The 17,349-nt window shown below is 42.9% G+C and overlaps 1 protein-coding gene across 1 annotated transcript in view; it reads right to left on the bottom strand.

Annotated features, from left to right (window-relative positions):
- Positions 1–1,936: 1,936 nt before the first annotated feature.
- The window catches only part of CCNP (cyclin P), a gene marked incomplete at its 5' end in the record, with an annotated part of 32,312 nt that continues 16,899 nt past the window's right edge, over positions 1,937–17,349 (bottom strand). The window contains 2 exons of the mRNA XM_082263626.1: positions 1,937–2,333; positions 8,108–8,280. Of these exons, the coding sequence (XP_082119752.1) occupies positions 2,117–2,333; positions 8,108–8,280 (390 nt within the window). The 3' untranslated portion in view covers positions 1,937–2,116. The remainder of the gene's footprint in view (positions 2,334–8,107; positions 8,281–17,349) is intronic.

Genomic DNA, 17,349 nt, shown 5'->3' with positions numbered 1-17,349 from the left:
AAGCGGAGTTCTGGCCACATACACTTTTTTGAGCTAAAAATACCCCCTTAATCCTAAACTACCTCCAATTACCCTAACACTAACCCCACATTACAGTACATTACATTTACTGAATAAAGATAAATACTTCCTTTAAAATTGATTGCAGAGCACGGTCATCTCCGGTGTGGGCATTTGAAGCCATGGTGTCCCTTGCTGTGTTGCCCTTCCTGGTTCTGGGCTACCCAGAATGCCGATCGCAAATCTCGCGCATGCGCTGTAGATTGCGATCGGCACTCAGAGTAGCGGCCGGCCGTTCCCATTGCATCCTGGGATTGATGACGCTCATCTCCCAGAACACAATGCAAAGGAGGAAGTGACGTCGGGGGCCGTGTCCGCACAAGGAGGAAGAGGAAGGAAGGTACATTTATTTTCATTAAAAACAAGGTAAGTAGAACAAAAACAAAATATATTACTGTATTTTTTGCCGTATAAGACGCTGCGGAATATAAGACGCACCGAATTTTAAAGGAGGAACATCTAGAAAAAAAAGATTCTGAACCAAATACTGTAGTAAAATATTTTGTATCAACTGGATAAAGTTAACAGCAGTTTAAGAACAATTTTATGTCAACCATGTAACATATAAAGTCAGTAAACAGTGAAAGCAACACGGGCATCAAATCAAGTAGGAGCGGGGCGGAGCAGAGCACCGGCAGCACACAGTAAACATTGGCCGGAGGAGGCGGAACGTATGGAGCAGGAGGGGCAGACATGCGGACATTTCAGGGCAGCATAGATTGATACAGTGCCCGGGAAATATGCACAGAAGCGGTGCGATTGTGCCCACACTGCCCAGCAAGGAGTGAGACTGCCCGGGGAGACATGAGGAGGCACAGCCCGCACTGATGGAGGGAAAGGTACCGGTAAGCTCAGCAGAGCGTTGACATTGTGCCCAGGCAGCACGTGGTTAGACTGTAGGGAGGGGGGGCAAGGCGTGCTATAGGAGAGAGAGGGAAGCCCGAACACACACAGCCTGGCTGTGCAGGGAGGGTCCGAGAAGTCTCCACAACCCTCAGTACATGCGAGCAAGCGCCACACAAAGTTAGGGGCAGTTTTAATGCAGGCAAAATGTGTATTTGTCATATAAGACGCACCAACTTTTCCTTCCCAGTTTTGGGGAAGAAAAAGTGCGTCTTATACGGCGGAAAATACGGTAATTATCCTATTCTTTTTCAGGTTTTTGTACTCTAACTGATGCTGCAAAGTGGGTTTTTAGGCTGGAACTCCGCTTTAAGCACAATGATGGACAGATACACAATATATAAAAATATTCACTTTATTAAATACACACGGCTTCTTTCTTTGTTTTTACATGAATTTGAGAAGCTATTTTTACTCTACAGATAGTTTATACAGTCATTGAGTTATTAATACAAGTGGACTAAAAAATGCAAACAATACATATCCATCCATACACACATAAATTATACAATTATATTTTACAAGCAAAAAGACTCACAAATGTGAAATTTTATTTAAAACATGTAAACATGGAAAAACACACAAACTGTCTGATGAGAAGGTTAATGTTTTTAAATATCTTCCATAGTCTGACACTTCTGGGAACTGCATTTTGTAAGAGGGATCTCAAGAACTAGGAGATTTATATATATATATATATAGAGAAAACTACAGCAGCAGCACCACCTGCTTGTCAAATCTGGTATTGCATCTTGACTATAATGGTGCTTTATAAGAGTCATTAAAATATCAGAGTTTGAATGTCACCTTACAGGATACTATAAAAAGCTCAGAATAGATGAAGATGCAATCAAAGCCACTGCTAGGCAGCTATGCTGGGAAGGAAGCAACAATATACCAGAAACAAGTCATATCTATTATGATCAAAACTGACCAGCCTTTAACCTTTAGTCATATGATTGCCTAGAAGATGGTCTTGGTTGTACTTTTACCCAACCTCAGCAGACAAAAGTAGTACAAAAATTAGCTCCAGATAAGAGTATTTAGGGTAAAAAAGAATTCCTCCATAGTAAACTTATGACCGTCAAATTTGTCCTGTTGACACCACAGCATATAATATGACGTAGTGGTGACCATACATGGATGTCCTTCCTCACGATAAAGTTCCTGGTATGGGTTGATCTCTTATTGGACATGGGCTCAGCAAAGCTATGCAGCTGGCAAGGTGCCGAGAGTTGGCTAAGGCAGGTCCTGTGCTCACTCCAAGTCGCTGAGGACGAGAATATTTTTGCCAGATGGCTTTGGATTCTGGGCTGGCCAGGAGAGCTGTTTTGGCCATAAGATTCTGTGGGCTGCTCAGCTCTGTATCACTGTAACAGAACAAGAGGTGGTTGAGTGCTGAGCAAGTGTCATTTAGGCAGTCATTTTGTTTCAGAACTAATATTTTATCTACGGAGTCTATTTGAAAAAGCATCCACATAGCTATGTATATTTGTTCTTTGTGAGTTAGCCAACTGTTGTGAGAATGGGGCAAATAGGCCAGGGGTATTGAATTCAAATTCGAGGAGGTCCAGTCACTAAAATTTGCGGCTGAGGTCCAAATTTAAAGTCTGTGCCATGAAAGATTGTATGCGTCTACTTTCCTTTTTGTGGCGCAAGCCAGGCTCTCTGGCGCTTTTGTTACCGTTTCCTCCACACACTCTGGTAATACTCTGTAAATGTAAATTGGATGTTCCTCCTTACATCAGGTGCCTATCAGAGTAATTTTACATTACATTACATTGGGCTGCTCCATCAGACTACCCTCATAAATCAGCTGCCACCATCAGAGTAGCCTCTATATCAGGTGTGCCCATCAGAGTGCCCCCTTAAGTAATGTGTTTCATCAGAGGTATTCTCAGAGTGCCCACTTACATCAGGTTTCTGCAATGGAAGGCCCCCTTACATCTGGTGTCTCCCATCGGTGTGCCCCCTTACATCATTTGTCCCCATCAAAGTGCCCCATTATATAAGGTCCCCCATCATAGTGACCACTTACATTAGGTGTCGCCATCAGAGTGCCTCCTTACATCAGGTGCCCCCATCACATCAGGTGTCCCTATCAGAGTGTCCTTTACATTAGGTGTCCCCATCAGAGTGCTCCTTTACATTAGGTGTCCCCATCAGAGTGCTCCTTTACATTAGGTGTCCCCATCAGAGTGCTCCTTTACATTAGGTGTCCCCATCAGAGTGCTCCTTTACATTAGGTGTCCCCATCAGAGTGCTCCTTTACATTAGGTGTCCCCATCAGAGTGCTCCTTTACATTAGGTGTCCCCATGAGAGTGCTCCTTTACATTAGGTGTCCCCATGAGAGTGCTCCTTTACATTAGGTGTCCCCATCAGAGTGCTCCTTTACATCAGGTGTCCCCTTTACTGGTGGGCACATTTTGTTGTGCCCAGATTGCGGCTTAACACGCTTAACAGAAATTGTGCTCCTGTAAATATCACACCCCACATATCTTGAGGGCAGGACCTGGCAAAGGTAGCAAGCTGCAGGGGGTGGGTGCTGCGAAATACAATACCTCACGGCCGACAAGTAATAAGAGCCGGGACCTACAAAATAACAAGCAGCGGGGGGCAGGGCGTACATGTGACATCACGCCTTAACTCGCGGGACGGCAGGGCGTGAGAGCTGGGAGAAGCGAGATAGTCAGCAGTAGGGAGTGGGGCGCACACGCAGCGTCATTGGTTGCTGGGATGCCCGCAGTCCCAGCAACAAATGACTGCTGAGTTACAGAGATGTGGCACTACACTGGCACTTCGACGGTCTAGACAGGAGCGCCGCTCAATCGGTGTTCAGACCTCGGGCCGCCATTTAAGGACGGCTGTTACAGGCAGTAATAAAAATGAATCTGGAAAATGCAGCATTATGGCCACTAGATGGAGCTGAGCATCATCAGAAATAAATACATTCTAGTAAAAAGAGATACAATGTAAAAAATGTATAAAGAATGCTGGAGGGAATTAGCAACGAATGTAACTAGATCCCCATAGTAGCAATGCTTACATTTCTTTGCCAATTCCAGGGATAGGCAACCTCTGCACTGAAGCTGTTTTGGAACTACAAGTCCCATGAGGCATAAGGCCGGTCGTAGATGATCCTATTTTCTTTCCTTCCACCATGGGTGAAAAAAGAAAATGTCTCAATCCCCCTATCAAGGCAGTCAGTGTTGATGGGGGGATCCTTCCTGCAGTGCTATTGTTTTCTACTGAAGGGGAGCCTTCCTGTCCGGCAGAACACAAGGATTACTGCGAACGACCGTAGCTGCTGGAAGGAATTGCATGTAAAAAAATCTGACAGGCTGGTTGTACCCAAGTCGATTAATGGATCGACTTGGGTACAACCATGAAGATACCAGAAAAAGAAACAGCCACACTCCAGAGCTGAGATAAGATTATGAAGTTCCTTTATTCATCATCAGACCAGACAGACAGTTTTGTTTTGCTTCGTTCCGAATTTAAATTTGGACTAATTTGTCATTTTCAGAAATTCGGATGTATCAGAATTTTCGAATTACAATAGTAACGAATTTAAACAAATTTGAAATAACAAATAGATTGTGAATCAAATTTGAATACTTGTCTAATCTAATTCGAATCGTTTTTGAATTTAATATGAATTTCCGAACAGAATGAAATACAAAATAAAAAGGAATAGAGTTGAAAAGAATATCAATTAAAATAATAGAATATAGGAGTAAAACAGAGCAGAATAGAAAAAAGAATAGATAAAAATAGAATAGAAAACAAAGGGATAGAATAGAAAATAAAAGAAAAGAGTGAAAACAGAACAAAATGGAATAGAAAATAAATTAATAGAATAAAATGGAATAGAAAATAAAGGAAAAGTAGAGAAGAATAAAAAAATTGAAAGAATATACCCATCTTCTGAAATTCGAATTTCAAATAGAATAAATTAGAATACAATAGAAAAGAATAGAATAAAATAGAAAGAATATAACCATCATCTGAAATTCAAATTTCAAATTGAATAAATTCAAATTTGAATAGAAAAGAATAGAATAGAAAATAAAAGAATAGAACGCAAAAAAAACAATAGAATAGAAAAAATATAACCACTTCCCAAAATTTGAACAGAATAAATCTGAAAAGAATAGATTGGAATATAAAATAATAAAATAGAATTGACAAGAAAATAATAGAATAGAAAAAAAAAATAGAATACATATATCTTCTGAAATTAGAATTTGGAATATAACTTAAAAATTTAATAGAATAAAATAGAATAGAAAAGAATAGAACATAATAAAATATAAAGAACAACAATATAACCATTTCTGAAATGCAAATTTTGAACAGAATAAATTTGAATTAGAACAGAAAAGAATAGAATATACTAGAAAAGAAAAGAATAGAATGAAAAACAATAGAATAGAATGGAAATCAAAGTAATTTTGATTTTAATTTGAATGCAATTCGAATGGAATTAGAATCAATTTGAATTTTCAGAATTCGGACGAGTAGAGTTCAAATTAGAAAAAATTGAAAAAAAAAAAAGAATTCCGAAAACAAATTAACCAGTTCTGGACCGGAAGGATTTGCCCCCTTAATGACCAGGCCATTTTTTGCAATTCGGCACTGCGGTACTTTAATGGAAAATTGCGAGGTTGTGTGACGCTGTACCCAAATAAAATTGATGTCCTTTTTTCCCACAAATAAGAGCTTTTTCTTGATGGTATTTGATCGCTATAAACAATAAAATAGCGACAATTCAGAAAAAAAAATTATATATATATATATATATATATATATATATATATATATATATATATATATATATATATATATATATATATATATATATTTTTTTTTTTTTTTACACATACTGCTATATAAAACATTCCCAAAAAATGTTTTTTCATCCTTTTAGGCCAATTTGTATTGTGCTACATATTTTGGGTATAAAAAAAAAAAAATCCCAATATTCGTATTTTGATTGGTTTGTGCAAAAGTTATCGCGTCTACAAACTAGGGGAAAGATTTATGTAATTTTTTTCATTTATTCATTTTTTGGCGCTGATTTGCGATTTTTAGTGGGACTGCGACATTGCGGTGGACAGATCGGACCCCTAACTGACATTTTTGACACTTTTGGGGGGACCAATGACATTACTACAATAATCAGTGCTAAAAATATGCACTGTTACTGTAATAATGACACTGGCCGGGAAGGTGTTAACCCTATGGGTGATCAAAGGGTTAAATGTGAGCCTAGGGGGGCGTGGCTTGTGAAATGACCATAGAGACCTGTGTTCCTATATAGAAGGATCACAGGCGCTCTGTGATCATTTCAGAAAGAACAACCGTCAGCTGTGTTTACAACAGCTGACCGTCCTTCTCTCTCCGCAGGTGTCCGGCGGCAATCGGTGCCGCCGGTCCCGTGCATCGCATCCCCGCCGCCTAGTGGGGGCTGTGCGCGCTCGCCCCCAGGACCACTCCAGCGAGCCGAAGTACCACAACATCTGTTCGTGCAGCCGAGCCAGCCTGCCGCAGTAAATTTATGGCAGGTGGTCAGCAATCGGTTAAACTTATTAAACATTTAATTAAATTAAATTTATGCAAATAATGAATCGAAAATTAAACAAAACAAAATTTTTCCTTCTGCACATGTCTAGTCCACACCATTACAGTACATTGCAGTGAAAATAAAATACAGTAAGCAGCATTTTTCTGCACTGCAAACTTGCAAAAATGCACACAAATTCAGGTAAACGTGCACAAACGCACCACAATGCATTGCACCTAAAGGCCGAAAGAAAAAAAGAAAAAAAAGAAAAAAAAGAAGGTGACCTCGAAGGACAAATGTGGAGGTAAGAAATGCATGTCAACTACATGCAAACATGCATAAAAACACACATTAACCACTTTAAGACCAGAAGATTTCCCCCCTTAATGACCAGGCCCTATTTTGCAATTCGGCACTGCGTTACTTTAACGGACAATTGCGCGGTCGTGCGACGCTGTACCCAAACAAAATCAATGTCCTTTTTTTTCCCCATAAATAAAGCTTTCTTTTGGTGGTATTTGAGCAATTTTTATTTTTTGCACTATAAACAAAAAAAAGAGCGACAATTTTTAGCGACAATTTTGAAAAAAAAAAATATATATATATATTTTTTACATTCTGCTATATAAAATTCTCAAAAAAAAAAATTTAAAAATCAAAATTTAACATTTTAGGCCAATTTGTTTTCTGCTACATATTTTTGGTTAAAAAAAACGCAATAAGCGTATTTTGATTGGTTTGCACAAAATGTATCGCGTCTACTAACTACGGGAAATATTTGTCATTTTTATCGGTTTTTTTTCTTTACTAGTAATGGCGGCGATCTGCGATTTTTTTGCGGAACTGCGACATTGCGGCGGACAGATCGGACCCTTGACTGCCATTTTTTACACTTGGGGGGGACCAGTGACATTACTACAGTAATCAGTGCTAAAAATATGCGCTGTTACTGTAATAATGACACTGGCAGGGAGGGGGTTAACCCTATGGGTGATCAATGGGTTAAATGTGAGCCTAGGGGAGTGATTCTAACTGTGTGGGGGCGTGGCTTGTGAAACGACCATAGAGACGTGTGATCCTGTATAGAAGGATCACATGAGCTCTGTGATCATTCCAGGGAGAAGAACGGTCAGCTGTGTTTACAACAGCCGACCGTCCTTCTCTCTCAGCGAGGAGCGATCGCGGATGTCAGGCAGCAATCGGAGCCGCCTGACCCATGCATCGGCTTCCCCGCTGCCGAGTGGGGGCGGGAGCGCACCACCGGCGGCGCACATTCGCCCCCCTAGCTTCCTGTGTGCAACCGACGTAGGTCTACATCGGTTTGCGCAGGAGAGCCACCCTGCCGCAGTAAAAAGGTGGCAGGTGGTCGGGAAGGGGTTAAACACATGCAGTAGACATGCGGTTTCTGGTGTGAATGGGCCCTTATTGCTTCCTACTGCAACTACGCCACTCCATTATAGTCAGCAATAGCCTGTAAAAAAGTAGTCCTTCCCAAAACACGACATCCATTGTGTACCCATATAACAGGTTCACCTGAATAGGAAAGGGGTTGCATGCATCAGTCTAGTGATCCTTACCTGTAAGAATACAATGAGCCTTGGCACGTTTGACGAGGACATAAAGATCCGGACTCACGGGACACCATCTGTGCCAGTTTCAGCGCCCCAGAGGCTAAGAGAGCCGGCTCAACCAGTGCGCCATCAGCCTCAAGTAGTGTCAGTTCCATAAAGTACATGGCGAGGTACAGAACCTAGGATTGTGGGGGAAAAAATAGTAAATCATTCTCAACTGACATTTCTCCCAAGGAAATGTAAAATTTCATCCAGTAATACCGGGCCTTATATATACAGTGGGTACGGAAAGTATTCAGACCCCCTTAAATTTTTCACTCTGTTATATTGCAGCCATTTGCTAAAATCATTTAAGTTCATTCTTCTTCCTCATGAATGTACACATAGCACCCCATACTGACAGAAAAACACAGAATTGTTGACATTGTTGCAGATTAATTAAAAAAGAAAAACTGAAATATCACATGGTCCTAAGTATTCAGACCCTTTGCTCAGTATTTAGTAGAAGCCCCCTTTTGATCTCATACAGCCAGGAGTCTTTTTGGGAAAGATGCAACAAGTCTTTCACACCTGGATTTGAGGATCCTCTGCCATTCCTCCTTGCAGATCCTCTCCAGTTCTGTCAGGTTGGATGGTAAACGTTGGTGGACAGCCATTTTTAGGTCTCTCCAGAGATGCTCAATTGGGTTTAAGTCAGGGCTCTGGCTGGGCCATTCAAGAACAGTCACGGAGTTGTTGTGAAGCCACTCCTTCGTTATTTTAGCTGTGTGCTTAGGGTCATTGTCTTGTTGGAAGGTAAACCTTCGGCCCAGTCTGAGGTCCAGAGCACTCTGGAGAAGGTTTTTGTCCAGGATATCCCTGTACTTGGCCGCATTCATCTTTCCCTCGATTGCAACCAGTCGTCCTGTCCCTGCAGCTGAAAAACACCCCCACAGCATGATGCTGCCACCACCATGCTTCACTGTTGGGACTGTATTGGACAGGTGATGAGCAGTGCCTGGTTTTCTCCACACATACCGCTTAGAATTAAGGCCAAAAAGTTCTATTTTGGTCTCATCAGACCAGAGAATCTTATTTCTCACCATCTTGGAGTCCTTCAGGTGTTTTTTAGCAAACTCCATGCGGGCTTTCATGTGTCTTACACTGAGGAGAGGCTTCCGTCGGGCCACTCTGCCATAAAGCCCCGACTGGTGGAGGGCTGCAGTGATGGTTGACTTTCTACAACTTTCTCCCATCTCCTGACTGCATCTCTGGAGCTCAGCCACAGTGATCTTTGGGTTCTTCTTTACCTCTCTCACCAAGGCTCTTCTCCCCCGATAGCTCAGTTTGGCCGGACGGCCAGCTCTAGGAAGGGTTCTGGTCGTCCCAAACGTCTTCCATTTGAGGATTATGGAGGCCACTGTGCTCTTAGGAACCTTAAGTGCAGCAGAAATCTTTTTGTAACCTTGGCCAGATCTGTGCCTTGCCACAATTCTGTCTCTGAGCTCTTCAGGCAGTTCCTTTGACCTCATGATTCTCATTTGCTCTGACATGCATTGTGATCTGGAAGGTCTTATATAGACAGGTGTGTGGCTTTCCAAATCAAGTCCAATCAGTATAATCAAACACAGCTGGACTCAAATGAAGGTGTAGAACCATCTCAAGGATGATCAGAAGAAATGGAAAGCACCTGAGTTAAATATATGAGTGTCACAGCAAAGGGTCTGAATACTTAGGACCATGTGATATTTCAGTTTTTCTTTTTTAATAAATCTGCAACAATGTCAACAATTCTGTGTTTTTCTGTCAGTATGGGGTGCTATGTGTACATTCATGAGGAAGAAGAATACACACACACACACATACATACATATACTCCAGATGTCATTTCCCCTCGTATTCATTCTGTATTGAAATGTATTATATTGTACTGTCCCCTGTTATATTGTAAAATGATGAGCAAACTGTTGGCGCTATACAAATCCCGAATTAGAATAATAATAATTTTCCAGGACACTCAGAATTGTTTTAGCTGCTAAGGGGCATTAGCCACCATTTTTGCTCCAGACGTTTAGACCTTTAGCCCCGGAAGATTTTGCTGCTCAATGACCAGGTGACTTTTTTCAACTTGGCACTGCACGACTTTAACTGACAATTACGCGGTCATGCAATGCTATACCCAAACGAAATTTACGTCCTTTTTTCCCCCACAAACGGAGCTTTCTTTTGGTGGTATTTGATCACCTCTGCGCTTTTTATTTTTTGCGATATTAATAAAAAAAGAGTGAAAATTTTGCAAAAAATTTACATTTTCTACTTTGACTGTTAAAAAATATTCGATTTTTGTCATATATTTAGGCCAAAATGTATTTAGCTACATGTCTTTGACAAAAAAATTCTCAATGACCGTATTTTTATCCACTTTTAGACCAGAAGATTTTACCCCCTTCCTGACCAGGCCATATTTTGCGATTCGGCACTGCGTTATTTTAACGGACAATTGAGTGGGGGTGTCACGCTGTACCCAAATGACGTTTATGTCCTTTTTTTCCCCACAAATAGAGCTTTCTTTTGGTGGTATTTGATCACCTGTGAGATTTTTCAGTTTTTGATAAAAAGAGCGACAATTTTGAAAAAAAAAAAACACTATATTTTTCACATTCTGATATATAACAGTCCCAAAAGAAAAAAATTTAAAAATCTAATTTTATTATTTATTATCTATTTTTATTGTTTTTTTTTTCTTTACTAGTAATGGCGGCGATCTGCGATTTTATGCGGGACTGCGACATTGCAGCGGACAGATCGCACCCCTGACTGACATTTTTTGACACTTTTGGCGGGACCAGTGACATTACTACAGTAATTAGTGCTAAAAATATGCACTGTTAATGTAATAATGACACTGGAAGGGAAGGGGTTAACACTGTTGGTGATCAAGGGGTTAAATGTATGCCTCATTCTTACTGACGTGTGTGGGGGGAGGGGGTTGAGTGACAGACAGAGATATGTCTATGCTGAGCTATGCTGAATCCTGTGATCTGTCCCTGTCTGTCACAGAGAAGATCCGTCTGCTCTGTTTACACAAGCGGGCGGATCTTCTCACACTTTTCCCGACAATCGGGGAAGAGAGGCGGCGAACGGCACCTCTCCTCCTCTGGCCTGACTCCCGCTAAACACAGCGGGAGAGAGCCTCCAGTGGCGTGCGCACGCTGCCGAGACCACTAGGAGTCCAGTGACGTAGGTCTACATTGCTGGACCCAGGGGAGCCGCACTAGCAGCACAATGAGCGGTCTTAACCGCTTGCCGACCGCCGCAAGTAGATTTACTGCGGCGGTCAGCCCCTGCCAGGCAGAGTGACGTTAATTAACGTCACTAGTCTGGGAGGGTCTAGGGAGCGAGCGCGCGCGCGCCCGCGGAGGCGCGCTCCCGCGTGGTCACGGACCCCCCCGCGCGTGTGACCAGCGGACCCGATGTCCGCCGGTCACTCGGCGATCGTCGGGGGAGAGGGAGAATGTCAAGCAGCTTGTGTAAACAAGCCACCTGTCATTCTCCTCGCTGTAAAGACACTGATCACACGGATCTACTATGTAGATCCGTTGATCAGTGTCCTTACAGCTCAAGCCACAGCCAATCACAGTAGAAAGCACGCCCCTAGGGACACACACAGCGCCTCCCTCCCAAATAAAGTTAACCCCTTCACTACCAGTGTATTTTTACAGTAACAGTGCATATGTATAGCACTGATTACTGTAGAAATGTCACTGGTAACCCCAAAAGTGTCAAAAATGTCAGTCAAGGGTCCGATCTGTCCGCCACAATGTCGCAGTACCGCAAAAAAAAAAAAAAAAAAAACGCAGATCGCCGCCATTACGCGTTAAAAAAAAAACAACAAAAATGACAAAAATCTTTCCCTTTGTTAGTAAACGCGATAACTTTTGCGCAAACCAATCAAAATACGCTTTTTGCAATTTTTTTTTACCAAACATAGGTAGGATAAAACAAATTGGCCGAAAATGTTAAAAAATTTTGATTTTTACATTTTTTTTTGGGGAATTTCATATAAAAAAATGTGAAAAATATTGCTATTTTTGCAAAATTGTCGCTCTTTTTTTGTTTATAGCGCGTGATCAAAAAAAATCGCACAGGTGATCAAATACCACCAAAAGAAAGCTCTGTTTGTGGGAAAAAAAGGACGCCAAATTCGTTTAGGTACAGTGTCGCACGACCGCGCAATTGTCCGTTAAATTCACGCAGTGCCGAATCGCAAAATACCCCCTGGTCATTTAGCAGGAAAATCCTCCGGGGCTTAAGTGGTTAAAGTGGAACTAAATTGTATCTAAGCACCACAAAATGAAAACACTTTCATTCATTTTTAATATCCAAATCAAACTCCAGCTCCACCTCACCAGCTGAACTGAATTCCGCCCCTCCAGCCTTCTGCACTCCAGCTCCTCCCACTCCATGTAATCTACGGTATGTTTATGAAAGACTACAGTACTTTGAGTGCCTGGGGAAACTGGTCCAGGTCTCCCGGGGGGGCGGAAGACCTGGGCAAGCTGCGGAAGGTGGCAGGAGGGGGGGACATCCCCTCCTGCTCCTTGTAATGACAGCTGAGCGGCTTCTCAGCCGCATCGATTGTAATTACAAGACAGCCGACCGTCAGTACCGGGATAATGCCTCTAGCTGCAGGCATCACTCCAGTACAAGCACTTTCCTGAAATATCGGCAATATCGCTCCCCTTCAGGGCCGATTCCGGTATATCGGGAAAGTGCAGATCGTCCACCGATATATCAGCTTTGCCTATAATCGATCGATTCTTAATCTATGTGGACCTTGCTTTGTGCACTGGTGCGCAGTCATGTTGGAACAGGAAGGGGCCATCCTCAAACTGTTCCCACAGAGTTGGGAGCATGAAATTGTCCGAAACGTCTTGGTATGCTGACGCCTTAAGAGTTCCATTAACTGGAACTAAGGGGCCAAGCCCAACCACTGAAAAACAACCCCACACCATAATCCCCCCTCCACCAAATGATTTGGACCAGTGCACAAAGCAAGGTTCATAAAGTCATGGATGAGCGAGTTTGGGGTGGAGGAACTTCACTGGTCTGCACAGAGTCCTGACCTCAACCCCATAGAACATCTTTGAGATGAATTAAAGCGGACACTGCAAGCCAGACCTTCTGGCCTGCATTACCATAGACAAACTTCTAAACCTTGTGGACAGCCTTTCCAGAAGAGTTGAAGCTGTTATAGCTGCAAAGGGTGGGCCAACTCAATATTGAACCCTACAGATTAAGACTGGGATGCCATTAAAGTTCCTGTGCGTGTAAAGGCAGGCGGCCCAATACTTTTGACAATATAGTGTATGTAGTGCATCTTCCGTAGGAGCCACAGGAATATTCCCCAGGTCTTCCCCAGATGTTCTTGCCCCCCCAGCCAGCCACACACACTCAGTCACACATTTCTTCAAGGACCAGTCTGGGGGTGTTGTTTTTGTTGTTTTTATTTTTGGAGAACTTGGATAGGGTTGAGGGAATTAGGTGAGAAACTCCAAAAACAACAGTAACTATTTACAGTACAACTTAAAGCGGAGTTCCGCCTCAAATACCTTTTTTAACTAAAAATACCCCTATAATACTAATCCATCGCCCTTTACAGAACCGCTATTCTCATACTTACAAGGTGTACAGGATTGGATTTTGGTCAAAATCTTACTTTTAAAAACACTGTCTGAGCGTGGCCATCTTGGATGTGGGCATCTGAAGCCGCAGTGTAATCTGCTGTGTCCTTCTTCCTGATTCCAGGAAGTGTTCTGGGAGTTCTTCCTGATTCCAGCCTCTTGGGAGTGATGAAAAACAGCTCCCAGGATGCAATGCAAAGGCGGAAGTGATGTTGGTGGCCGCGGCCACAGAGGGGGGGTAGAAGGAGGAAGTACAATCAAAAATGCCCTGAAAATAAGGTAAGGGACCCCCGAAAAAAAATTGAAAATGCCCAATTGTTGATCAGTATAGCGAGCACTCCAGGAATCACTACAGTTGAAAAATAGGCCGGAACTCTGCTTTCTGGACTATGTATTCTTTTTGGAAAAAGTTGTAGTAAAGTCTGTGCTTGCAACAAACAGTGGAATTTGCTTTGAGTTAGTAATAGTTAAAACGCAAACTCCTTTCTTTTGGTTGACAAGAGCAGAGTCCCTTTATAGAGGATTGGGTGGACGAAGTTCTTCAGAACACAAGCCGGTGTCCTCTATAACCACTTGCTGACCAGCCGCCGCAGTTATACGGCGGCAGGTTCCTGCAACACGCCGTACCTGTACAGCAGTCAGCGGGAGCGATTCTGGTGGCGTGTGCGTGCCCACTCGCCAGCAGGGAAGCCGATCCACTGGAGGCGGCCGCGATTGCCACCGGGTACCCGCAATCACTCACTGTGAAGAGAGAACAGCGGTCTGCTGTTGTAAACACAGCAGACCGTTTTTCTCTCTGGTATCAATGCTGAGCTTCTGTGTTCCTCCTATTTAGGAACACAGGTCTCTGTATTGATTCCATAAGCTCACCCCCCCCCCCCCCCCGCACATTTAGAAAACACCCCCTAGGCTCACACTTAACCCTTTGATCGCCCCTGGGTTAACTCCATGCCTGCCAGTGTCATTATTACAGTAACAGTGCAAAATTTTTTGCGCTGATTACAGTAGTAATGTCACTGGTCCCCCCAAAAGTGTAAAAAATGTCAGTTAGGGGTCCAATCTGCCTGCCACAATGTTGCAGTCCTGCTAAAAAGCGCTGATCGCCACCATTGGTAGTAAAAAAAATAAAATAAAAATGACATAAATCTTTCCCCTAGTTTTTTGGACGCGATAACTATTGCGCAAACCAATCATAACACGCTTATTGGGATTTTTTTTTACCAAAAATATGTAGCAGAATACAAATTGGCATAAAATTATGAAAAAAATATTTTTGGGGGGGAATGCTATATAGCAGAAAGTGAAAAATAAGTGTTTTTTTTTCCAGAAATGTCGCTCTTTTTTTGTTTATAGTGCAAAAAAATAAATAAATCGCACAGGTGATCGAATACCATCAAAAAAAAGCTCTATTTGTGGGAAAAAAATGACATCAATTTGGGTATAGCTTCGTCCGATCGCGAAATTGTCCGTTAAAATAACGCAGTTCCGAATCGCAAAAAATGGCCTGTTCATTAATGGGGAAAATCTTCCGGTCCAGGTGGTTAACAGGCCCACAGCTGACTCTCTTTAGCACCTGTGGTGTGGCAGCAGCAGAAAAGTCTCTAAGATCTCTTAGGGTCCTTTCACACGGGCGGTTCGTATGTCCGTTTTTCATCCCATTTTTTTGCGGATGAAAAATGGACATAATGTATTTCAATGGGATTGCGGATGTCAGCGGAAAAAAAAAATGCCGGAGCGGATAAAAAAAACGGACCGCCCCGTGTGAAAGGACCCTAAGAACTGTCTGTACTCAAAACAAGGCCCAAGGACAGCTGGTTGCCTCCTTCCAACTTCCAAGCAATGCCTATCTGCAGTGATACAAGACCAGATCTTCAGCAGACAGCCCCTCAGTCAGCTGTCTAAGGTCCCAGAATCCAGGCTCTCAGGTCACCCTCCTGAGGCCTCACAGACAGCAATCCCATGGCAGCATTGCCCTAGGCGGGGGTAGCAGCCCTCCAGACTGGACTGATCCTCTCCAGGGAAAGACCCAGAGCCCTGTGTGCCCAGAGGATATATACACTTACCCAGCATGCCTCAGGGCCCAGCTCCCTGGGATTGGCCATGGCTGTATAAATATTCATGCTGCCATCTGCATAGCTCCACACCTGCACCAACCTGCCACTTCATTAGGTACACCTTGCTAGTACCGGGTTGGACCCCCTTTTGCCTTCAGAACTGCCTTAATTCTTCATGGCCTATATTTAACAAGGTGTTGGAAACATTCCTCAGAGATTTTGGTCCATATTGACATGATAGCATCTCGCAGTTGCTGCAGATTTGTCGGCTGCACATCCATGATGCAAATCTCCCGTTCCACCACCTTCCAAAGGTGTTCCATTGGATTGAGATTTGGTGACTATATAGGCCATTGGAGGACAGTGACCTCATGGTCATGTTCAAGAAACCAGTGGTGAGATGATTTCAGCTTTGTGACATGGTGCATTATCCTGCTGGAAGGAGCCATCAGAAGATGGGTACACTGTAGTCATAAAGGGATGGACATGGTCAGCAACAATACCAGGGTAGGCCGTGGTGTTTAAACTATGATTAGTTGGTACTAAGGGGCCCAAAGTGTGCCAAGAAAATATTCTCCACACCATTACACCACCACCATCATCAGACCAAACTGGTAATACAAGGCAGGATGGATCCATGCTTTCATGTTGTTTACGCCAAATTCTGACCCTACCATCTGAATGTCACAGCTGAAATCGGGACTTAGCAGACCAGGCAACATTTTTCCAATTTTGGTGAGCCTGTGCGAGTTTTAGCCTCAGTTTCCTGTTAATAGCGGACAGAAGTGGCACCCAGTGTGGTCTTCTGCTGCTGTAGCCCATCTGCTTCAAGGTTTGAGGTGTTGTGCATTCATAGATGGTAATCTGCATACCTTGGTTGTAACGAGTGCTTATTTGAGTTACTGTTGCCTTTCTATCATCTGGAACCAGACTGCCCATTCTCCTCTGACATCAACAAGGCATTTTTGTCCACACATCTGCCACTCACTGGATATTTTCTCTTTTTTGGATCATTCTCTGTAAACCCGAGAGATGGTTGTATGTGAAAATCCCAGTTGATCAGTTTCTGAGATACTCAGACCAGCCCGTGTGGCACCAACAACCATACCACATTCAAAGTCACTAAAATCCCATTTTCCTCATTCTGATGCTCCGTTTGAACTTCAGCAAGTCGTCTTCACCACATCTAGATGCCTAAATCCATTGAGTTACTGCCATGTGATTGGCTGATTAGCAATTTGTGTTACCAAGCAATTGAACAGGTGTACCTAATAAAGTGGGCAGCGAGTGTATATTCCAGAAAGTGCTCACGGCTTTTCTGGGGCAGCGAAGGGAGAGAGGCCTGGTTCACACCTATGCAGTTTTCTTTTGATCCTTTTCTGCAGTGCTTTACGCAGTGTGCTTTGCATTATTTCACGAGTTTTAGATGTTTTTAAATGCATTTTGCGGCCAATTTGTTGTTGGTTAGATTTTAAAAAAGCAAAACGCATCAGCGGGGTGCACTGTAAAGGGGCACTGTAATCATTACAGT

This window comes from Pelophylax lessonae (assembly GCF_965119305.1).
Source record: "Pelophylax lessonae genome assembly, chromosome: 7".
Taxonomy (NCBI): Eukaryota; Metazoa; Chordata; class Amphibia; order Anura; family Ranidae; genus Pelophylax; species Pelophylax lessonae.
Note: the sequence above shows the minus strand (reverse complement) of the source record. Positions and strands in the feature narration are given on the sequence as shown.